The 24,366-nt window shown below is 36.0% G+C and overlaps 1 protein-coding gene across 2 annotated transcripts; it reads right to left on the bottom strand.

The window, feature by feature from the left end:
- Positions 1-681: 681 nt before the first annotated feature.
- On the bottom strand, positions 682-24,336 carry HMMR (hyaluronan mediated motility receptor). 2 transcript variants are annotated; one of them, XM_053566157.1, is made up of 18 exons: positions 24,220-24,336; positions 20,492-20,590; positions 19,947-20,026; positions 17,575-17,622; positions 14,800-14,988; positions 13,661-13,747; positions 13,474-13,571; positions 11,378-11,452; positions 11,067-11,242; positions 10,178-10,326; positions 8,689-8,903; positions 6,622-6,735; positions 5,485-5,631; positions 5,080-5,232; positions 4,890-4,989; positions 3,876-4,052; positions 1,601-1,763; positions 682-1,097 (listed from the first exon to the last, which is right to left on the bottom strand). In XM_053566157.1, the coding sequence occupies exons 1-18, from the start codon at positions 24,263-24,265 to the stop codon at positions 1,078-1,080; spliced, it is 2,136 nt and encodes a 711-aa protein (XP_053422132.1). In that variant the 5' UTR covers positions 24,266-24,336; the 3' UTR covers positions 682-1,077. The 2 variants fall into 2 exon arrangements, with proteins under 2 accessions (XP_053422132.1, XP_053422133.1); XM_053566158.1 differs by lacking the exon at positions 3,876-4,052.
- Positions 24,337-24,366: the final 30 nt, after the last annotated feature.

Genomic DNA, 24,366 nt, shown 5'->3' with positions numbered 1-24,366 from the left:
TTTCAGTATTTCCTCTCACTAAATACAAATAATTGCATTTTAAGATTCAACCACGTATTAAAATCTCATCAAATAATTTATTATGAAAAGTCTTTCTGTGATATTCTCTGTATTACAAAACAGGGGGTTTATAATATTAATGTAACTTCATAAAATACAAGGTGAATAATTTGGTAAATGACTTATTATATAATTTTACTTTATATTAATCAAAGACTTAGGGGGTAGGCAGATAGCCAGCAGTTACATGCAAAGTTTCTCAGATTTTTAATGTATTTAAGACTTACGTGAACAGTTCATTAAAAATGCAAGTTTATGGGCCAAACCAGAGATTTTAATTTAGTAAACTGGGAAACAGAGATGGAGCCTAGGAATCTGTAAATTATTAAACTATGAGTATTTTATATTAGGCTACTATGAATTCAAACTTGTCCACACTCATTTGTACTGGACAAGTGGAAAGATGATTAGAGGCAAGACCAAGCCAAGATGTTCTGGCTTAAATAAAATAGTTCAGAGCAGAATCTCTGGATCTGCTCCAGGATCAATCAAGTTAAAAAAAATATAGGAATTAGAATGTTGAAACTATTGGAGGCTGAGGCAAGAGAATCGCCTAAGCCCAGGAGTTGGAGGTTGCTGTGAGCTGTGATGCCACAGCACTCTACCAAGGGAGATAAGAGTGAGACTCTGTCTTAAACAAAAAAAAAAAGAATGTTGAAACTAAAGTTTCAGAAAAGGGGAATAATAGTGATTTTTACAGGAATACTGATTTGATGTTATGCGTTGTAAGCTGGAAAGCCAGTGAAAAGATTCAGAATGAGGTGATGAAGGTGGGCATTAGGAGGAGTTATTTACTATAGAAAATAAAATGCCAGAAGACATTTTGGTAAAAAATACTGAATTTCCTTTCATATACTTAAGGACAGACAGTCAAAGTTAAATATATTATAAAATACTCACAACAAACATACGAACAAAAGCAATAATAACATCAATAATAATGATAACAAGAATAAAATAATTTTCAACAGGTTTCTCAGATGTTTCCTTTCATCATTCTTGACACTCCACAGGAGCTTAGCAGCAGTTAGTGTTGCCTAGAATAATTATAGGAAAAAAGTATTAGTAGTCTAAATTAAAACTAATCAATCAATCATTACAAACCATCAACGACATCTTACCTTCTGCAAGGCAGAGGAAGCAATGCCTACATTCTGCAGCATTTTTATACTCCTTTACTCACTATTTCAAACCAATTTTGATTTATTGTGATTAAGGACCTAAGAGACATTTAGGTTGAAATGCTAAGGTATTATGCAGGGGACCATTTGAGGTGTGTGGGTTGGAGAAAAAAAGTCAGACAAGGCTTCAAGGAAGATGAAATTTGAACTGGGTTTAAAGGACAGGTGAAATTTGGATGTATAGAAAAAAGTATAGAGGAGGAAAACAAGGTATTGTATACAACGATCTCAATTAGAATTTCTTTTGTATCGGAAGGTGTTAACATATTTTTACAGTTTATAACATGAATAATTTGCTAAATTCTGTGAAAGCAAATCCAGAGGAAAATGACACTTTTATACATTTATTCTTTCCTTACCTTCTTTTAATGGGGTTTTGAGGACAAAATTTTCTTTACTTTCATGCTGAAAAGCCTTTGAAGGATCAAAGTGTTTGATACCCAGAACTTTATTCAATTCTTCCTGAAGTTTTGCCTCACTTTGTTTCCTTTTAGTAAGCTGAGAGTGGAGTTTCGACACCTCCTATGTAAGAAAAATATAGATAACAAACAATTATTAAATAGTATGTTCGTGAAATGTGTTACTGATGTTGCAGGCAAATTCTGATGTTGCTTATGTATCAAATGTAATGGCAAAAATTACTACTAGATACAGGAGTTAAGACTGAATTTACAAAATGACTTTAAACAGCTGTGACAAGGGAGGTAAGTCTTTTAAATATTCTTGCCCCTCTATAGCTACAAAGCTATTTTTCTGATAAAAGTTTGACTTAAAATTAATAGCAGAGATCTATTTTTGGAATGACAACATGAAAGCTCTGCTAGCCTCCTCCCATAGTGAAATTAAAAATTAAATACAAGGTAACCAGTTAAAGGATGTTTCTAAGGGCAACCTAACAATATCTATTCATAAGAAGAGATAACTATTCATAGAAATCTACAAAAATTAGCTAAGAACAATAAGATCATGGCATTTAAACCAAAACCCCCTGCTCCTTCCATCCCCACTCCCAGCTTAGAGAGGCAGAGTCTCTACCCAGACTGCTGTAGCCACGAACACATGGCTCCCTCTTCCTTTCCCCCAACTCCAAGTCAGAGGCTTTTTCTTCCAGGAGGAACAGGACATCAGTGTTTCTCATTTTGCTCTGTGTTACTGGGGTTATGTATCTCAAAAAATGCAGCTTAGCGGTGGGAGATCCTTTCCTCAGCTCAGCCTCATTCATGGAACAGAAACTCTTATCTTGGGCATGTCATGCTGAAACTCTTGATCACCTTTGCTCTGCCTCATGAGATAATGGTTCCATACAAAAAGAGGCCAGTCAAGAGAACCTGAGGCTATCCCTCATCCCTGGTCCCCACAAGTACCCTGAGAGCTTAGCTCCTAGGGCAGAGATGTCATTCGGAGAGAAGCGTGTCACTGTTCCACAGTCCAGCTTCAGAGATTTTATCTACAGAGGACGGTAGGTTATGGCTTGGCACCTGTAGCACCATGTTAACAGTGCCAGCCACATGCACCGAGGCTAGCGGGTTCAAGCCCAGTCTGGGCCAGCTAAACAACAGAGGACAGTAGGTTATAAAACAGAGAGCTCTTAATTCTTCCCAAAGCAACTGATTTCACTTGCAACAAAGCTTGGAGAACACAAGCCTGAGGGAACTTTAAAGAACAGTGGCTATTATTGTAAAGGGGAATTAGGAGGAGATTCAAGAGACAGGCCAAAACTTAGGCCAGGTAGTGTGCACAAGAAAACTAGGAAGCAAGACAGCTGGGAGGAACCCTCCCACGGTCAGAACAAATACCAAGCACTGATTTCAGATACAATTCCCAAAAAGAAGCCAGCATTTAATCCATAGATTAATCTGCAGTTTATGTCCTAAGGTACTGTTGAAAAGAACAAGGCAATGAGCCAGCAACTAGTGGTGTTCAGTAGCCATGTGTGGTCAGTGAAAGAGGAAGACAGCCCTATGAGAGCCAGCATCATCCCAGGGTGACTATGAGTACATCCCAAACTACACCTCCCTGAGTAGTAACATCAGGGGGATAATACTGCTGGGGCGCAGGGGTAGTGATGGTGGAAATTTTCACTAAAATAAGACAGACACTTACTACAAAAACTTAAAAAATTCAGCTTGGCGCCTGTAGCTCAAGTGGCTAGGGCACCAGCTACATACACCAGAGCTGGCGGGTTCGAATCCATGGGCCTGCTAAACAGCAATGTCAACCGCAACCAAAAAATAGCCAGGTGTTGTGGCAGGCACCTGTAATCCCAGCTACTTGGGAGGCTGAGGCAAGCTAATCACCTAAGCCCAAGAGTTGGAGGTTGTTATGAGCTGTGACGCCATGGTACTCTACCCAGGGCAGTAACAACAACAAAAAATTTTTAAAAATTCAAAAAGTTTGGACTATTGTCCCCCCAACCCTAATATCTTTAATAAAACTAAATATTAGGTGGATTGGCAAGTTCCCATCTATAGGGTTCGATGCAGGGGTATATGACATACTTTCTGAGTGAAGGACTCAACTACAACTTGGACGTTAGACTTTAACTTACAAATGTTAATAAAGTAAACTAGTTATATGTACCCTCATATTAACCCAGAAAAAAAACCACAACAACCTAAATGTTATTTTACAAACCGATTTGAGTTGGCTATTTTCGTCTTTCAACTTCACAACATGCTTGATTTTTTGCTTTAAATTCTGATGACCCAATAATTTGGCATATGAATCTCTTATTTTATTTAGCTGTTCCTGAGCTGCAACATGTTCATTCAACAATGCCTGTTTCTCTGCTTCAAACGCATCCAGTTGTAGCTGAAAAAGTGTTTTGTTCAAATAAAGTTTAGACTTAAAACTGTTAAATCTTACTAGCTTCATGTAAACTATAAAAAGAACTAAATAAATTTTAAAAACCCAACAAGCAAAAATAAGAGTATTCTTACATATTCTTGGGGCTCTGCATAGATTCTCTATAAAAATCTTTTAAACTTTTTATTTTTCATTTTAAAAATCATTAAAACTGAAGAAAAGAAACAAGGAAACAAAGCCAGCCAGCCAGACTTATGTGTGTGAGCTGGATCACTGCAATATAGCCAATAATGTACTTTTACTCTAGTTAAATGCCAAAAGTAGTCTATATCCTTTTCTTTTAAAAGACCACATAGGGTGGTGCCTGTGGCTCAAAGGAGTAGAGCACTGGCACCATATACCAGAGGTGGCAGGTTCAAACCCAGCCCTGGCCAAAACTGCAAAAGAAAAAAAAAAAGCCAGCATATTAATTTGAGAAACAATGAGAAAGATCATAACAAAAATGCATATCACAAATAATCACAAATACATATAGATTAATTATCAAAAGCTTGTATCAGGAGAACCTTCTGTGTTAAAGTTCCTTTTTAGACACGATTTTTTAACTTATGAAGGCTACATTAAAAAATTTATGTCCACTGAATTTGCCAATTATACCTCAGTAAAACTGGAAAAGACATATGCATAATTTAATACAATTTATAAGACTTCTTCAATAGGAAGCTTAATTAGCACCATAAATACACAGCAAAGTAATCTTGCAGAAAAACCAAGTCACTGTCATGACTAATAGGAAGTGATTCTTAACTTAAATACAAGTCAGTTTGCTCCTAATTGACAAACCTGAAAAGGTTTTGTTTTATTATACAGTTCTTCATAAAGGAGACGCCACTTATTCATTTCTTCGGTTAATTCTGCCACTGTATTTTCTTTCCCAGATTTTCTGCATGGAAAAATTAAATTAAAAAAAGTTAATTTAAAAAATAACATCATAATTGAGTTACACGGCACTCAGGTTTGAATCCCAGATTACCTTGCTTCTTCATCTTCCAGATGTTTCTTAAAGTCCTCCTCTTGTTCCTTAAGTTGGTTTTGCAAATCAGTTATTTTTTTAAGAGAAGAAACTGTGATTTCTTTAACTTCTGCTTCTTTAAGTGCTGATCTGGTCTGCAGGTCTAGAAGCATTCTTGAGTTTGAGAGAAAAGAGTTCATTAAACAGTTCACAACATTTTAATTACTTTTTCTTTTCTTTCTTTCTTTTTTTTTTAGCTCAAGAAAGTCTTCAAGAATTGTAATTTTTTTCAGTGAGTAAATTCTTCATTTCCAATTTAAGATCACCAAATTTAATCCATGGGACAATTTACTAGGCTGGTTTTCACCATCATTAAATTGTCTTAATATTTCTAAGGCTATTTATTTCTTTATTTCTTCTACACACCTTGCATATTCTTGATTTTCACTCTCAGTTGCCAACTTCTGATGTTGAAGCTCCTCTGCACTTTTCTCAGCCTTGGTCACTTTTTCCAGTAGTGATGAGTTTTCCAGCGTCAGATTTTCTATCTCAGCAGCTGCTAATGCTTTGTAGCTTATTAAAAAGAAAAAAAAAAAAAGTCAAAGCATTTTTCTAACTACTATACATATAAGTGACAAACATACAGCTGATCAGTTTACATTTTATAGACTTCTAAGTAAAATAAACAAAAACTTATAGTCACACATTTAGACAGGTAAGAATTCAGTGTTCTGAGGTAAATACTAATGATTTTAGATGTATTTGCTGTTAGTTCAAAGAAAAAAATACTATGTACAGGAAGTATGCATATAGTGATGATAAAAATCAGCTACCAAACATGAAATTACTCCAAATCAAAAAATATGCCTGCGCCTACTGTCCAAAAATTTATGGTCTTATGGATAAACACTTCTCTTGCTCTTTATTAAAAAAAGGGATAAATAAATGTGTAATTAAATTTGCAACAGGTGTTTTATAAAGGAAGACCTTTCAGGTAATGAAAGGGGGGGAATCTGCATTTTGGTTGGTGATTCAGAAAGGCTTGAGGAATTTATAGTTAAGATGAGAGATGATGGATAAAAAGGAGTTAGCTAGGAGGCTACAGGAAGGCATTTCAGAGGATAGAGAAGAATATGGGCTCAGAGGCTGGTAGAACATGGTGTATTAGGAGGTGAGGCTGGAACCTAACAAGTAAGAGAAGCGGGTGTAGAAGCTACAGGCCTAAGGACATCAGACTCATCAGTGCAGGGTACAGTGGGATTGCCTGAGGGACAGAGGGTAGCCAATGATGATCTGGAAGTGCATGTTTCTCTAGAGATATGAGGAGGATAAATAAGAAAAGGAGCAGGAATGGAAAACTGGAAGATCAATTGTATGACAATTATGTCTATCTAAATATAGTAAGATTAATAGGTGACACTAAAGGCACATTTATGGGTTGGTGATTATGGAATTTAGTCATACCAATCATGTTTTTGTGTCATGGCTTTATTCATAGATTTTTCATAAACACCCCTCCCAGCTCACACTATATTTAAGAGTGCAGGTGCCCATAAGAAATACCTTTCAAACTGAGCAGTAATATCCCCAAAGTTTTGTACTGTGCTATTATACTTTTCCTGTAAAACCAGGGTGGCCTGAGCATTAGCATTACTTTTTTCCAGTTCAGCTTCTTTCCTAAGAAAAAGAAACAATTCAAAGATAAAATGTTAACTACAAATCATTACCCTAAGAAAATAATATTTACCTTTGAAATTGTAAATCTTATATCTCATGTCTTTATCTTGCACTAGCTACTGGATTGCTTAGATTCAGGTTTATGACACATTTCTAATAGCATGTTTTTAAAATGCACTAACTTTTCTACTGGCTTCCTCTTATCTTTCCTACTTTTACTTTACTTTAAAAATTTTGAGGTAAGAACATAGGGTAAAAAGACTCTAAAACAGAACCTGACTGCAGCAGCTAAGACTAAAGAATGCAAAGGATTATCTGTTAAAAAGGACTTGGATTGAATAAACCTTAATTTTCTACATCAAACAATTAAGAAATATTCTTCTTTAGAAGAATTATAGGGCTTTGTGAATTTATTCTCGTAACTCACATAATATATTTTTATTATTCAAAGATTCAATAACTTCTTTAATGAATGATTTTGCATAGACAGAATAGGTTTTCAGTCATCTTAATAAACATATACTACAAATCTCAGAGATTAAAAAAAGTCTAATATATTACTAAATGGTGAGAAAATTTTAGATAAGTATATGAGCTTATGAGAAATCACTTAAGCAACTAAGAACTAAACACTGTAAATAAGCATTGTACCCTTACAGAAAAACTCGGACACAGACAAGATGAATAGCTGATCAAATTCACTCTGTATTAAGTGTGGATATTTAAAAACTATGCCCACCATAGCAAAAGCAATCAATTATTACCAAAGGCTTCCTTCTGGAGAATATTATCATTTACTCAGGTTCTTAAGGTTGCTGTTCCCTAATTGAACTGCAGGCTGGCTGCAGTTCCCCTAATGGTACTTTTTTCTATCCCCACAAAAGCTTGGATATACAAAACCTTGGAGTTCATTTTCATTACTAATTGCAAGAAAACAGAAAAAAGATTAAAAGATTAATAATAAAAAGTACTCAACAAGAGACAGATACACAGATATGAGATACATTTCAATACTATAGTCTCTATATCTAGTCCATGATTTGTTAGAAAGTGTTTTAAAGATGAGATTCTAGAGATTTAAATGACATGATTCATTATTTCATTTCCATTTCTGAACTGAAGAATCAAACTGGATATTTTAATTTAAATACATATAGTGAAGAAGGAAGCATAATGTGATGGAAACAAGATTTTTCTCTTTCTACTCGGATTGATACATTTCTTGTTTTTGAATGTTTCTTAGTTCTATATCTCCATTTTAATCATTCCACATTTTATTTAAGGTTTCCCAGTTCTGTTTTCCCCTCCATTTTCCTTTTCATCCATCCCTCATGGGATCTTGCCCAGGCTGGGGTGCTGCTGCTACTCACAGGCACCATCATTATTAACTAGAGTCTTGAACTCCTGGGCTGAAGTGATCCTCCCACTTCAGTCTCCTGAGTAACTGGGATTCCAAGCACCTCGCCCAACCCATTTTGCCTATTGTGATTGCTACTTCTAAAGTGTCTGTGCTTTCTCAAAAATGTACATAAAGGTATAACTTACACTGTGTAAACTGATGTGCAAATAGACAAAAAATGGAAATGTTTTCATTAAAGGGCAGGATTTTTTGTTTTTCTTAAGTTTATTATTGTTATAATGCGGACATCCAATAATTTTGAGAAAATATGTGAATAGTAAAGGAGCACAACACTATGGTCATTTGTTTACTAAACCTCCTTTTAATTAAACCTTTGGCCTTAAGAAAAAAAAGGGCCTTACTTTTAACTTTGGCTTGCCAAAGTTGTATATGCACATTCTGTGAATATACTTTACCTCTCTATGTCAATCACTTGTAAAATAATTCCAACTTCACACACTCACATGAATCATGTAAGAATCTTAAGAAGATGTACTTGAAAATACTTTGAGCATCTTAAGTCACACACAAATGTGAAGTCTATTATTACAAACCCTTTCAGCTTTTCTTCTAGGAGTTTGAGTTCTTCAGCTCTAAATTTTCTTTCTTCGTCCAACTGCTTGACCAGCCTTTCGGCTTGTTCCTCCTTTTGCTGTAATTTATCAAGCTCATCCAGGGTTTGTTTTAATTCTTCCTCAAAGAGATTCTTCTCTTTAATCATTTCCTCTTGAAAATAACATAGCTTCTGCTGAAGACTAGAAGATAATTCCTATATTCAAACAGATAACCACCAAAATTATTAAAAATGACATTGTGATGTTTTACTAAGAGACAAATAAGTATCATACAAATAATTAAGTATGAAACTTAAATTCAAGAGTTCCAAGGAAATTTATAGCAACACAGACATAAATTCATTCTTTCATGCATTATATCCTATACCTTGTTAACACTGTGGCAAATACCATTTCAGGTTTTTTTCAGTGCAATACGCACATTCACAAAATTCTCATAAAGCTAAAATTACCTTTTAAATGTTTTAAAACTGGTTTTTATAGGTACTTTGATATACTTTTCTATATATTATATAAAGTGTATTGTGATTTCAATGCTATATAAAAATGTTTTCTTAAGTTATATAATATGCAAATACATCACCACTGTGAAAAAATCCTAACATTTACAAATAAAATTAATCTTGTCCTTCACTACTCCCCACCACAATCTTGGTTGTCCTCCTCCAGAAATAGCTGCTACTTTGGAATATATATGCTTTCTAGTCTTTTTCTGTATATTGATACACACACACACATACACACGTATAGAATATAAATGATGTATAGTCTGTGTATGTAAGTATCATTTAAAAAAAATCATAAAACATGCAAGTACCTATTGGCTCAACTCCCACCAGTGTTTTATATTATCAAATGTTTTAATTTGTGTTACTCTTATAAGTAGGGAAAAATTATTTCCATTTCCTACTGAGGTGGAGCACCTTTTCATGTTTATGGGCCACTGAATTTCTCCTTCTGAGAATTACCTATTTCTACCATATGCCCATGTTTTTTAGTGAACTTTTTTCTCATTGATATGTAAAATGTTCTTTATGTAATCAGGATTTTAAAAACTGCTTTGTTTCTCCTGTAATTAGATACTCTTTTATAATATCTACATAGTCTACATAACACATGACTATGCCAGAAAAATTTTAAAAAACAATTTCCTTATTTTGCTGCAGAGTATCTGTTATTTGTATTTTTTTCATATTATTAATAATCCTATGGTGAATGTGGTAAAGATATGTGGCTAAATGTTCAGCATGTCCATAATTATTTCCTCAAGATAGGAATCTAAAAATAGAATTTCTGGATCAAAAGATAGACACAATTTAAAGGGTTTTCTGATAAATAGGAAAATTTATGACATAAAATAAGTTTTTTTAAAATACTGTGGTAAATAGACACAATTTAAAGGGTTTTCTGATAAATAGGAAAATTTATGACATAAAATAAGTTTTTTTAAAATACTGTGGTAAACTACCTTCTCTTGTTGCAGAAGTGACTCAATTTCTAACTCTTTTTGTTGAAGCTTTTCATATTCTTCTTTTTCAAGAATAAACTTCTCTTTTAAGTTTTGTATCTCAGCATTTAGATTTTTATCCAGTTCTTTATTCCTGTTTACAAGGTCTTCTATAACAGGCAAAGCATTAAAAATACTGTAATTAGATACCAACATTAACTTTGAGACACTTGGACTCTTATGATAGTCCATTATACTGCTTATAGCACATTATTACAGAGCAAGTATTCCAAAAATCAAAAACAAAAACGAAACAAAACAGTCAAGTTTGTATCACTACTTACAATATATTATATGCTACATAATAAAACCTCCCAAATCTAGTTCTGTGTATCCACTGATTTTAAATGGCCACCTGGTGGAAAAGTCAAGAATTGCACAACTGTATATATTTCAATCAAGACAAATGACACACTGTATTGAAATAAAGAGAACAAATGTAAGAGTAAAAAAAGCTGAAAATACAAAACAGTATTTTTGTCAGTGCCATTTAGATAACTATATTAAAAAGTTGTTTTTAAATAGCAGCACTTTTCTTTGTTTTTTTTTTTAGACAGAGTCTCACTCAGTAGAGTACCGTGCCATCACAGCTCACAGTAACCTACAGCTCTTGTGCTTAGGCGATTCTCTTGCCTCAGCCTCTTAAGAAGCTGGGACTATAGGCGCCCGCCACAACGCCCGGCTGTTTTTTTTGTTGCAGTTTGGCCAGGGCCGGATTTGAACCTGCCACCCTCAGTATATGGGGCTGGCACCCTACTCACTGAGCCACAGGTGCGGCCCAGCAGCACTTTTCTTAAATAGCATGTATAACACCTAGCTAAAGAAAGTGATTATAAAAACACTACAATACCTATTTCTGTTTCAAGCAGCTGACATAGAGCTCTCAGGTCTTTGACTTGTTTAGACAACACAATGTTTTCCTCAAGAGACTGCTGAAGGGTTAAAATTTCATCATCCTTCTCTTTCAAATTTTCTTCTAACTGGGCAATATCTAGCTTGTATTTTTCCACTTGGTCTGATGCACAACTGCAAGAAAGCAAATTATTTTGAAGAGCACATCTATTTAGGTACAGGGGAAATTCACATAAAAATAATAAAAAGAATGTATTCATCAATATTCAACAAAATGAGGTCCAATTTAAAGCTACTGTTTATTATTACCTAATTTCTTCGATGTATGCTAAGAGTTTTTCTGTTTCAGATTTTTCATCAATCTTGTCTTTCTCTGTGGAAACACTAAATAAAAATTGCGTATGTTAAGATACAGTAGTTTACTTAGTTAATAATCATACATAATGCTTATGTATCATACTGTTGTATCAGACAGACTGACTCTAAATGTAAACTTTTAACCATTACTTTATGTGACCTTTCAAATCCACAATTTATAGTCAAACAGTAGACTAGAATTTTTATTTAAGTGAAAAAGCTTTCTGGACATAGTTTGCCAAAAGAATTATGATGATGAGAACCATCACCTGCAATGTTCCAAGTGTTAGATACAACTTTTTTGTGTGCCTTTCCTGGTCTCCCCACCCACCCAAAATACTACACAGCTTTTGTGTGCCATAAAACTTTTGTTTCAGAATGCCTGGTATTCAATTACTTATGTGTTTACCTGCTTCAAGCTACCCAATTTAAGAAAATGGGTAAGAGACTTAGATACCATACAAAAGGAGATACATGAATGGTCACTAAGCACACACAAAAAGCTTGACATCAAAAGTAACAAATTAAAATCACAGATGAAATACTACTTCACACCCACTAGAAAGGCCAAAATCAAATAGACTGACAGCATCAAATGTCAGTGAGAAGATGAACAGCTGAAGCTACCACATATTGTTAGTGGGAGTATAAAATGGTACACCCACTTTGAGTTTTTTAAAACATTGTACATACACTGCTCCTTGACTCAAGAATCCCATTTCTAGAAATTTATTCAACAGAAATGAAAACATTCACAAAAAGACACAAAACATGTTCATAGCAGTCTTATTAATAACAGAAACTAGAAACAGCCCAAATAATGATCAGAAGTAGAATAGTAAACAACTGAAGGTATATATTCATATAGTAGAATTCTTCTCAGAAGAATTCTTCTCAGAAATAAAAAGAAAATAATAATACGCATGACAAAATGGATGAATCTTGAAAAATAATTATCAAACAAAAGACACATCCCCTCTCTCTCCCCCTCCTTTCTCTATCATAACTGTGATAAAAATCCCCCCAAAGGCAAAGCTAATTTATGACAATGTAAGTCAGAAAGTAGTAGCAAAGTTGGGAACATTTCAAAAGCAGTATCAGGGGACATAAAGGAACTTTCTGAGGGGATGGAAATGTTCTCTTGTCATATTTGGTTAATGGTTACACAGGTATATACGGCTTATCAGTCAGAAGTCATCAAACTGAACACTAAGCATCTGTGCATCTTACTGTATGAAAGATAAAGCTTAGTGTGAGTCAACTTTACTCTAACTACCACTTCTGTAAGATTATGAGACCTTTCCTCATCATTATTATAGAAGATGTACACAGCTCACAGCAACCTCAAACTCTTGGACTGAAGTGGTTCTCTTGCCTCAGCCTCCCAAGTAGCTGGGACTACAGGTGTCCACCACGACACTTGGCTATTTTTTGGTTTAGCTGTCATTGTTGTTTGGCAGGCCTGGGCTGGGTTCGAACCCGCCAGCTCCGGTGTATGTGGCTGGTGCGCTAGCCGCTGAACGACAGGTGCCGAGCCACAACCCAAGGATTTCAATTCCCAAACTTCCAAGTGCAATACATTCATACAATTTGCTAGGATAAAATGTTTGAGAATGGGGCGGCTCCTATGGCTCAGTTGGTAGGGCGCCGGCCCCATATACTGAGGGTGGCGGGTTCAAACCCGGCCCCGGCCAAACTGCAACCAAAACAAAGCCGGGCGTTGTGGCGGGCGCCTGTAGTCCCAGCTGCTCCGGAGGCTGAGGCAAGAGAATCGCTTAAGCCCAGGAGTTGGAGGTTGTTGTGAGCTGTGTGAGGCCACGGCACTCTACTGAGGGCCATAAAGTGAGACTCTGTCTCTACAAAAAAAAAAAAAAAAAAAAAAAATGTTTGAGAATGATAAGGCTCAAGTGTCACTTAAAGAAATATGGCAAATATTAGAAGGAAGCAAGGAGAAATATCAGGGGAAGGTTGAAGTCTCAGAAAACAATTACTTGCTGAGAGAGGACAGTGAGAATTGGTTACACTTCTCTATCATTTTAGTCACCTACAGTTTCTCAAGTTGGGCTATTTTCTCCTGAGACTCTTCGAGATTCTTCTGGGTGACCTGCAGCTTCACCTCCATGCCTTCTTGCTTAGCTGTCATATTCTACACAACAGAGACATCTGTTTTAGGAAATGAGAAATTGTTTGGATCCCCAGATCTTGAGACAGCAACTCACTGAGGGTAGCACTCACCTTCATTTTTGTTTCTCTTTTGTTTCTAAGTTTCATCAACTCTAGGCTTAGAATTTTTAAATTCTTCTGGTTACCATTTTCGGAAAACTATACAGAAAACACATACAAAATTCGGAAATATTTTCTGCTAGGACATTTATAAAAATTACATAAATATTGTGTAAATTGATGTTTACACCGGGGCTATTATTTACTCCCAATGTACTTTGGTAGAAAACACAGCCTTTTACCAACACTGCAGTTACTGACTGTTTACTACTATTGTTCTTATCCCACTTTTTCATTAATGTGACTTTCTGGCTTATTTCTGAAAGGTAGTATAGGTGGTTACTTACCTCTGTATGCTAGAAAGTTCAATGTAAGTTTCTAAAACAAACCCCTAAGAATTCTTGATGTGTGTTTGCTTAACAAAATGAATTAGAGTCGCTTGGTGTACTCTGAAATATGCAGAACATAGGGTCCAGCCTAGGCCTACAAAAATCAGAATCTACCTGATTGGGACCCATGGATCTACTACTCTCTTCCCTGTGTTTGATTCTAATGCACTTTAAAAAAAAATTTTTTTCTCTATTTTTTTTTTTCTAATACACTCTTATACCCTTTGTAAGCAAAGACTATAGCAAAACACAGGTCCTGAAAAAATAAATCTTTTTAAACTGAACAGTGATTTATAGCCTCTCTAATTCTGTAATGAGCAGGATGACGTTAAGCTCTTTAAGTTCTATAAGTACAATAATAGTGATAAACACAATTTATCTACTGAATATACTCAGCCATCAACTTATTTATTTCCTACTTCATTCCCAAAAGAATTTGAAATGGAAGCTTGCTATTATACTATTATTTATTACAGAGAAAGGTCCTTAAGATGATTTGTAGATGTAAATGCTGTAATTTTTATTAATAGTCTTACTTACCATGGGAAATGTAGAGGAGTGAGAAAATGTCAAATATTAAATCAAAAAATAACTTGTTTATAACTTATGTGTCAGTCATTTTAATAAAAAAAGATAGTCATTTTTATTTAAAATAGCTTAAACATTTAAGGTACATTTAGTGAAGGGAAAGGGCTAAACTAGAGCCTCCCATTTTTTCTAATGAGAAAAAAATGTTTGTTATTTGTTCAACTGCTCAAATACCTTAGATTTTAGTAGTTCATTAGTCTTTGTCAATTCAATAAGCTGTTTTTCCAGGGAAGCATTACTTGCAGACAGTGACGTTTTTTCCCTTACGGAGGCATGAAGCTTGGCTTCCAATTTATCCAACTCTGTTTCCAGGTCCCGGATTTTCTTGTTCTGAGCACCACGTTCCTGCACAAGAACACGAATCTGGACACAAAGTGATAAGTAAATGATTCACTAATACAACACCAACATAAGTAGACGCTACTGATAAAGCATTAAAGATTCTGGAAAAACCTCTGATTTTGACATTATGCTCATAGATACTCTAATTTTACTGGCTAGTTCAATAATCATATTTACCTTATAGTACATCTTAAAAACCTTTATTCATTTTAACAACAACAACAACAAAATGGATTTTAATTGCCATAAACTTCTAAGTGCAATTAAGTTGTTTATTCACTTTTAATGTATTTCTATATGTAAGTTCTTCTTTTCACAATTACACAAATTCTTATTATGATCTAAAATGCTAAATATTTTTTTATTTCAAGAAGGCAAAACAGGGCTAAGTAGACTATAGTAGGCCTGGACAAGCCAGTATCCTTGCTTCTACCACCACATTAAAACAAAAACAAGCAACATTTTTAACATTTGTCTATAGAAAATAGGGAAGCCTAAGGCTGGACGCGGTGGCTCATGCCTGTAATCCCAAGCACTCTGGGAGGTCAAGGTGGGTGGATTGCCTAAGTTAAGGAGTTCGAGATCAGTCTGAGCAAGAGCGAGACTCCATCTCTAAAAATAGCCAGGTGTTGTGGCATGCACCTGTAGTCCCAGCTACTTGGGGGGAGGAAGCAAGGGGATTGTTTGAGCCCAAGAGTTTGAGGGTGCGGTGAGCTTTGATGACGTGACACTCTATCAATGGTGACAGTGAGACTCTATCTCAAAAAAAAAAAAAAAAAAAAAAAAGCAAGAAAGAAAATATGGCAGCCAGAAGACAATAAAATGACATCTTTAAAATGATAAGGGGAAAAACCTAACCCAAATTCTATATGCATGTAAGTAATTGATATAAATGACCATTTCTCATTCTGGCTCTGCAGCTTATCAGCTATCTCATAAAGATTCAGTTATTGGCTGGGGACAGTGGCTCATGCCTGTAATGCTAGCTAGCACTCTGGGAGGCTAAGGTGGGTAGATTGCTTGAGTTCAGGAGTTTGAGACCAGCTAGAACAAGAACAAGATCCTATTATGCATCCTTGGTATGCTAACAAACTTGACTTGGCCAGTACACTACACTAGAGGTTGGATGGGCTCTGAAGCATAGTACAGACTATTTCTTTACTAAAAATAGAAAAATTAGCTGGGCTTTGTGGCTAGCACCTGTAGTCCCTGCTACTTGGGAAGATGAGACACCAGGATAGCTTGAATCCAGGAATTTGAGGTTTCTGTTAGCTGGGCTGATGCCATAGAACTCTAGCCTGGGCAACAGAGCAAGACTGTCTCCAAAAAAAAAAAAAAGAATCAGTTATTAAAGTATCAACCTCTATGCATATCATTAGCACATACTCTCAATACACTTACAGTCAATATTATTATTATTATTTTATTGAGACAAAGTCTCACTCTGTCACCCTTGGTAGAGTGCCATGGCATCATAGCTCACAGAAACCTCAAACTGTTGGACTCAAGCGATTCTCTTGCCTCAGTCTCCCTACTAGCTGGGATTATAGGCACCCATCACAATGCCCAGCTATTTTGTTTGTTTGTTTAACAGGCCTGGGCTGGGTTCGAACCCACCAGCCCCAGCACATGTCGCCGGCACACTAATCACTGAGCTACAGGCCCCAGTCTACAGTTAATATTATTAAAATAAATACAAAAGGATCACAGCAGAGATTCGTAGATATCCTAACATATTCTTGGTCCTAAGCCAACATTTGACTGTAATCAAATGCAAGGTTTTAATATATCAGAAGAATATGTCCATTTAGAAGAAGAGTTGGTCAGAAATGGATACATGGAAACAAGACTGCCAGAGAAGCAAAGTTAGCAGCTTAGTATGGCTTAAAGATGTGAGTTCTTTAGGTCAGTGTTGCCCAACAGAAATTTCTGCCATGGTGAAATACACTGCACAGTGCAGTAGCTGCTCACTAAACATGGCTATTAAATACTTAAAATGTGGTTAGTGCAACTGCGAAATTGAGTTCTCAACTTTATTTGCTCTTATTTAATTTAAACAGCTATAGGTGGTGAATACCTACCATACTGTATCATGTAGCTATGGGTTACTTCACACTTGAGGAAGGCATATACCAACTGTACAGAGCAATGCACCATGCTGGCATAACTTTATCCCACTCTAACTAACCTGCTAGGACTGCATGCTCACCATGCATCCTCTAACTATGTTTTCTTAACATAGATTAGCATATAGAAAGAGTATACATGATAAGTAGATGTAAATATCTAAGCCACATACCTAATTGTAATAAACTGATATATTGATTTTTAATTATCAGTTTTTCACGAAGTGTGTTATCTTGAATCTGTTCCTTGGTATGCTAACAAATTTAACTTGGCCAGTATACCACACTAGAGGTTGGACAGGCTCTGAAGCATGGTACAGGCTAAGAAACCATTCTCCTGTAGGCACTGGTCTAGATGGCATGTTTGCATCACTGGAGGACTCATCAGACTGTAACGGAATCTTTTCTCCTTAACTCTGTGTAATCATGCTTTCTGTGATATACCATATTTATTTTTCAATAAGTTGAAAGCATTGCTTACCTCTTTTTCCAGGACCTTCAAATCTTTATCATTCTTTTGAGATTCCTTCTGTTTAAAAGATAAAGAACAATTATAAACAACTTAAAAGTGCCACAAATATCATAGCCAAATTTGATTTTTACCGATCAGAAAAGATTAAAAGATCCAAAGTTAGTTAATTTCTATTTTAAATATTGCACTGAGGGCTGGGTGCAATGGTTCATGTCTATAATTCTAGATCTCTGGGAGGCCAAAGAGGGAGGATTGCTTGAGCTCGGAAACTTGAGACCAGCAGGATCAAGAATGAGACCCTGTCTCTACAAAAAGAAAAATTAGCCAGCCGTAGTTGTGCCTGTAATTCCAGCTACTCAAGAGACTGAGGCAGGAAGATTACTTGAGCTCAACAGTTAGTTGGAGGTTGCAGTGAGCTATGATGATGCCACTGCACTCTAACTGGGGCAACAGAGCAAGATTATCCAAAAATAAAAAATTTAAAAAAGCAGAACAGTTAATATATTTTACTTAACCCAATATGTCAAATATGCACATTATTTCAGCAGGTCATTAGTATGAAATTATTGAGATGTTTTATAATTCACATACTCAAATTGTTCCAAAAACATTTAAAAGTTTTCCACTAAGAAAAATCAGCATGTTTTAAATATATACTATTATAACTAAATAATCCTGTAGCTTTGGTATCCTAATCTTTTTCACACTAAAATATTCATTAATTTGCATAACTCCTTAAAAAGTACAACTTGCTTGTTTATGAATGCATAAAACCAGAAACAGCAGGTTGCACAAGTCATATCATAAGGCTATTATGAATTTAATCTCTCACCACTCCTCAAAAGTTTCTGAGTTGCAAACATCCTTTAGGCACTGGATTTTTTTTTTCCTTTTTCTTCACCAATACTTCATTATCCTCACAAACACAGAAAAAAACAAAAAACAAAACAACTCAAATCACGGTAACAAATCATCACATAATTTTGAAAGGCTTATACCTCAATGTAAAACTTATTTAGATATAAAAATGGGCTGGATATGGTGGTTCATGCCTGTAATCCCAACAGTTTGGGTGGCAGAGGCTGGAGGATTGCTTAAGGCCAGAGTTTGAGACCAGTGGGGCAACATAGCAAGATCTTTCTTGACTCTACAAAAAATAAGAGGTGGTAGATGTCTGTAGTCCCAGTTACTCTGAAGATTGTGATGGGAGAGGAGGATCCCTTGAGCCCTGTAGTTACAGACTGGAGTGAGCTATGATTGTGTCATTGCACTGCAGCTGGGCTGACAAAGCACAACCCCGTCATCCTCAACACCCCCCCCCCCCAAAAAAGAGACTGAAAAATGGAGGCTATTTTGTAATTGTGAACTAAGTTATATATTTAGTAATGTCCTAGGTAGAAATTAAAGTTTTAATGATAACTCATTTCATTAATTTTCAGATTTATAACCCTAATGTAAATATCTAATTCATTCTAAGCAAATACAATACTTTCAAGATATGTTTTCTTTTATTATTATTTTTTTTGACACAGAGTCTCATGTCTCACTGTATTGCCCTTGGTAAAGGGCTATGGCATCACAGCTCACAGCAACCTCAAACTCTTGGGCTTAAGCAATTTTCTTGCCTTAGCCTCCCAAGTAGCTGGGACTACAGGTGCCCACTATAATGCCCAGCTATTTTTTTTTTTTAAGAGACAGAGTCTCACTTTGTCTCCTCGGTAGATTGCTGTGGCTTCATAGCTCATAGCAACCTCCAGCTCTTGGGCTTAGGCGATTCTCTTGCCTCAGCCTCCAGAGAAGCTGGAACTACAGGCACTCGTCTATTTTTTTGTTGCAGTTTGGCCAGGGCTGGGTTCGAACCTGCCACCCTCGGTATATGGGTTCGGTGCCCTACTCACTGAGCCACAGGTACAGTCCCAGCTATTTTTTTTTTTTGTTGTAGTTGACATTATTGTTTAGCATGCCTGGGCCAGGCTCAAAACTGCCAGCCTGGTGTATGTGGCCAGCACACTAACCACTGTGCACGGCACCAAGCCTTTTTTTCTTTTCTTTTTTTTGGAGACGGAGTCTCACTCTGTCACCTTGGCTACAGTAGCATGGCATCATAATAGCTCACAGTAACCTCAAACTCCTGGGTTTAAGAGATCCTCTGCCTCAGCTTCCCAAGTAACTGGGACTACAGGTGCCTGCTACAACACCCACCTAAATTTTTTAGTAGAGACAGAGTCTCATTCTTACTCAGGCTGGTCTTGACCTCCTGAGCTCAAGCAATCCAATGTCTCTGCTCCCACAGTGTTGGGATTATAGGTGTCAGCACATGACCAAGGTAGGCTTTTCAATGACACCGTTGATAAATCAACTGGCATATAAAAGTTCCTCACCTTTAATTCCAAAGTCTTAACTTTTCTAGCTGAAGCAGTCAAGGTAGCATCTTTGTCAACATTAGAATTTTGTTGAGAGTCTACAGAAAAATGAATTGTGTAGATCATGATTGGTATTTATAAGTTTTAACCACATAGAAAATACAATTTCCATATTTCTTATTGCAATTATTAAAGAAGCAATATAAAGTTATTCTTTTAATTGTGGATTTCCAAATCATTAGTTGCATAATATTTTTTATATAGCTAATACTTTTCTGATTTTCCTAATACTCTCTGACAAGAAAAGTTAAGGTAATTACCAAAAAGAAGCTACATATCTATATGAATCTTTTGCTTTATTTTCTTGGTTATACAACAATGTAAATGGGTTATTCTATACTTGATTGTTTCATAAATCCCCAAATAAGAAAATGTAAACAATAGTTCTAGCTTTACATTTTTAGAAGTGTTATAGCATCTTTTAGGTTAAATATTGTTATTCATAACTTTAAAATTAAGAAAAGTATCAGATCATCCCCTTATTTTATTTTGAGATCCATTACCTTTTTTTTTTTTAAATCTCTCTGATTTCTGAAAGGATACTGGTCCTTTCAATGCTTCTGACATTTTAACATCATAAGCACCCGGAGATGGGGCACAACCTAGAGGAAACATAAAACGTGTATAATCTAACGTTATTTATGATCTTAAGTTAAAAACATGTCATATCAAAGTGAATATAAATGTAAAAATGCCATGAACATACTGCTTCATTTTTTAAAGTGTAAAAATAGCATTCATTTGATATAACAACGAAAGTTTCTCTACGAAGGACAGTTATTATCTTGTCCTTTATAACAATTGGGTCAAAGAAACACAGGTAACTGAACAAAATAGTTAAGATAGTTTTGGGATGAGCATCATATATAAAGAAGGAATGTGGCTTTGTTATTAAGGACTGAATATAAAAGAAATAAAATATTTGGGTGTTAGTAACTCTTCTCAAAGAAAATCACTGAAGTAACTACCACTATTTTCTAGAAATAAAATAATTAAAATTGTCTAGCCTTCGAGATTTAGCCTAGAATAAAAATTTATAGTGACAATCTATCTCTGGATAATATAAATACAACAGACCTACTGATGGTATCAACTGCAATTTGAATACACAAAAGAGCAATCATGCTAATAGTAACAAGAATTTTTTGAGCACTTACTACATGCCAGGCATTATACTAAGCATTTTATGGATATTATTTTATTTAATCTTCACAAGGACTCTATGTTAATTACAGATAAAGACTTTGAGGCTTAGAAAATTTATAAAGCCATGTTATGCAAAGTACAATTGTACTAGAAAATATTCCTATGTTTTAGAAGTTTATATCATATAACTTCATTTAACTGGAGTCCTAAATCCGAAGTTATTTCAGTGTTTACACATACCAGACTTACGACAGGACTCTTATAATTTACAATAATTAAAATATCATTAGGATAAAACTTTAGGTGATTGGGAACCAATAGATACTATTCTCTGAAAAGCTATTTTCAAAGAATATAGTCTAGAGTCTTAAACAAATAAATATGACAGGAAGGAGCTTTGACCATTCCAAGGCAATCACCACTAGCCCCTAAGCACTTTTCAAATGGTAGTTAAGAACTCATTAGTTGATCTTGACTAACACTTTAAAAACAAGTGAAACACAATAGAAATATAAGCGTGAATCACATGTAGCTAGGCTAAGCATTATTTTGTGACATTTTTGTTGTAGTTATATATGTAGAAATAAAACAAAAATCCTAGTTAGAAATATAAAACTTATTTCTCACTCTGGGAAATAGTTTAAAAAGTATTAAAGTTATTGCTTTCTTCATTTGTAGGTAACCATAAAAATCCTATTAATGACAGAATTAAGTTTCCTTTCTTCTGTTGGGAATAAGGATCGTTCAGATATACTGACAGAAAGTCTCTAATCCTGGTAACTTTAAGATCAAATGTGATTAATAAAGGGTAGAGACAGTAAATTTCAAATCAGGAAGGACAGTCTCAAGATGAAGTGTGGAATTCACTGGGGATGAGATAAATGTACACTTTGCAAAAAGCATTAATCTTGGCCAGCTGAGATTTCCTACCCTGGGGTGAATAGTAGAGTTCCTAAAACCAGGCTAATGTGGCATGTCTTAAACATCTATTTTATTCGTTTGGGATGGGGGTGGGGAGATAATGGAGAATATATTGTATTTTAATGCAGATAGAAGACTTCAGAGAAAACTGCAGGTACTACTGGTAGTTATGATGTATGTCCTGTGATTATTCTCATCTCTCTTCTAGATATGCTTCTGTGGAAAAGTGTTAAGATGCATTGCTCTACAGGTGGCAAGCAAGCACCCAGAATTAAAAACAATACAACACATAATAATGTTGAATTCTAGTATTCTAGTTCATCACTGGGTCCACAATTCCAAAGGAGATAAGGACCAGCAAAAGATGGGACAGTAGGCAGTGGTTGATGCCTGTATTCCTCCTGTATTCAGGAGGCTGAAGCAAGAGGATTGTTTGAAACTAGGAATTCAAAGTTGCTGTGAGCTAGACTTGATGCCATGGCACTCTAGTTTGGGTTGTTAAGAGGGTGAAACTCTGTCTCAGGTTAATAAATAAATAAATAAAAAGAAAAAAAGAAAGAAGCTTTTGCTGATTCACTTGCTCATCCTTTTTTTGGAAACGGTCTTGCTTTGTTGCTTGAGCTAGAGAGAAGTGGAGTCATTACAGATCACTGCAACTTCAAATTTCAGGGTATTATAATGGATAAATCATAGGCTTTCATATTCAATTACACTAGTTACTGGTAGAATAACTGTATCAATACTTACAAAACCCATCAACTTTCTCCTCTGTAAAATAAGACAAAGTCAGTACCTTCCTCACTTGGCAGGTGGAAGGAATAAACAAGATCTAGCAAGGAAGACTTAGCACAGTCCCAGCCCACAGTTAGTATCTTACTTATTTTTTTTATGTCCCCCTGGGTAGAGACTGCTGTGGCGTCACAGCTCACAGCAACCTCAAACTCTTGGGCTTAAGCGATTCTCCTGCCTCAGCCTCCCAAGTAGGTGGGACTACAGGCGCCCCGCCACAAAGCCTGGCTATTTTGTTGTTGTAGTTGTTCAGGTGTTGCTTTAGTTGGCCCGGGCCAGGACTGAACCCACCACTTTTGGTGTAGGTAGCTGGCGCTGTAACCACTGTACTATGGGTTCCGAGCCAATAGTTAGCACCTTAAATGATATATGCCACCCAACTGCTATGAGGCTTCCTAGTTATTGTGCTTATGCATCTCAGGGTTTAAGAGCACCTGACAGATTCATGGAATCCTGGGTTCACACCCAGTTCTGCCAGTTTGGTAATGCAGATTTAAAGGTCCTAATCTTTTTTTTTTATCAATAAAATAACAAATAATAGCATTATCGCTTAGGATTGTTGTATAATTAAAAAAAAAAAATCTACTAAAGCCGGGTGCGATGGCTCATGCCTGTGATCCTAGCATTTTAGGAGGCCAAGGCAGGTAGACAGAGAACAGGAGTTTGAGAACAGCTTGAGCAAGAGCGAGACCCAGTCTCTAAATTAAAATATCTGGGTGTTGTGGTGGGAACCTTAAGTCCCAGCTACTTGGGAGGCTGAGGCAAGAGGATCACTGGAGCCCAATAGTTTGAGGTTGCTGTGAGCTATGACGCTAGGGCACTCAATACCAGGCTGATTGAGTGAGACTCTGTCTCAACTCCCGCCCTCCTATAATCGAGGTATATGGTATATAGTAAGTATCAGCCTCTATAACTTCATTTATAGTGTCTTCAATAAGTGCTGTTATTTTACACCCATAAACGGTTTTGGCCAATCTTCCTTCTCTTTATACCCAAATAAAATATCCAAAAGAAATTCACAAGTTGAAAGGAAAAAAAATATCAAATGTTATCAGTGAGGCCTTCTTGGACTCGACCTTCAAATAGCTTCACCCTGCGCTAGATTCTTCCTATTGCTAACCGTTTACTGGCAATACTCCCCACCCAAACGTAAGGTACTTGGTCCGGGGACTCTGTCTCACTCATTGCTATAACCTTAGCATCCCGACTAGCGCTTCGCACATAGTAGACGCTTAGCATATATTTCAGGAAAATTAATCAATTGAATGAGCTCCATTCTTGCCCTAAACATCGCCTCCAGCTTGCCTCCGGTGGAGGAGGGAGAAAAGGGACCTTAGATTATCTTCCGAATCCCAGCTCCCTCCCCCGTACGCACCGGAAGGATCATTGAATCGTTTCAGGGGCGCCTTAGGAAAAGACATGCCGAACACCAGCTCCAGAAGCGGAAAGTCACTGGCAGTCCTTTACAACTGCCTTCTGGCTTCAAATTCAAATCTCCCCGCAAACGCCCATCCTGACGTTA

The sequence above is a fragment of the Nycticebus coucang genome, chromosome 17 (genome assembly GCF_027406575.1).
Source record: "Nycticebus coucang isolate mNycCou1 chromosome 17, mNycCou1.pri, whole genome shotgun sequence".
NCBI lineage: Eukaryota > Metazoa > Chordata > Mammalia > Primates > Lorisidae > Nycticebus > Nycticebus coucang.
This window is presented reverse-complemented; position numbering and strand designations above follow the sequence as displayed.

What these genes read in the sequence shown, in the direction of transcription:
- HMMR (XM_053566157.1), bottom strand. Translation starts at nt 24,265, where the DNA reads ATGTCTTTTCCTAAGGCGCCCCTGAAACGATTCAATGATCCTTCCG. An exon ending in ATGAACTACTAAAATCTAAG is followed by an intron (nt 13,748 to 14,799) that starts GTATTTGAGCAG and finishes TTTTCTGTATAG; the next exon opens with TTTTCCGAAAATGGTAACCA. An exon ending in GCATACATCGAAGAAATTAG is followed by an intron (nt 11,243 to 11,377) that starts GTAATAATAAAC and finishes GCTTTCTTGCAG; the next exon opens with TTGTGCATCAGACCAAGTGG.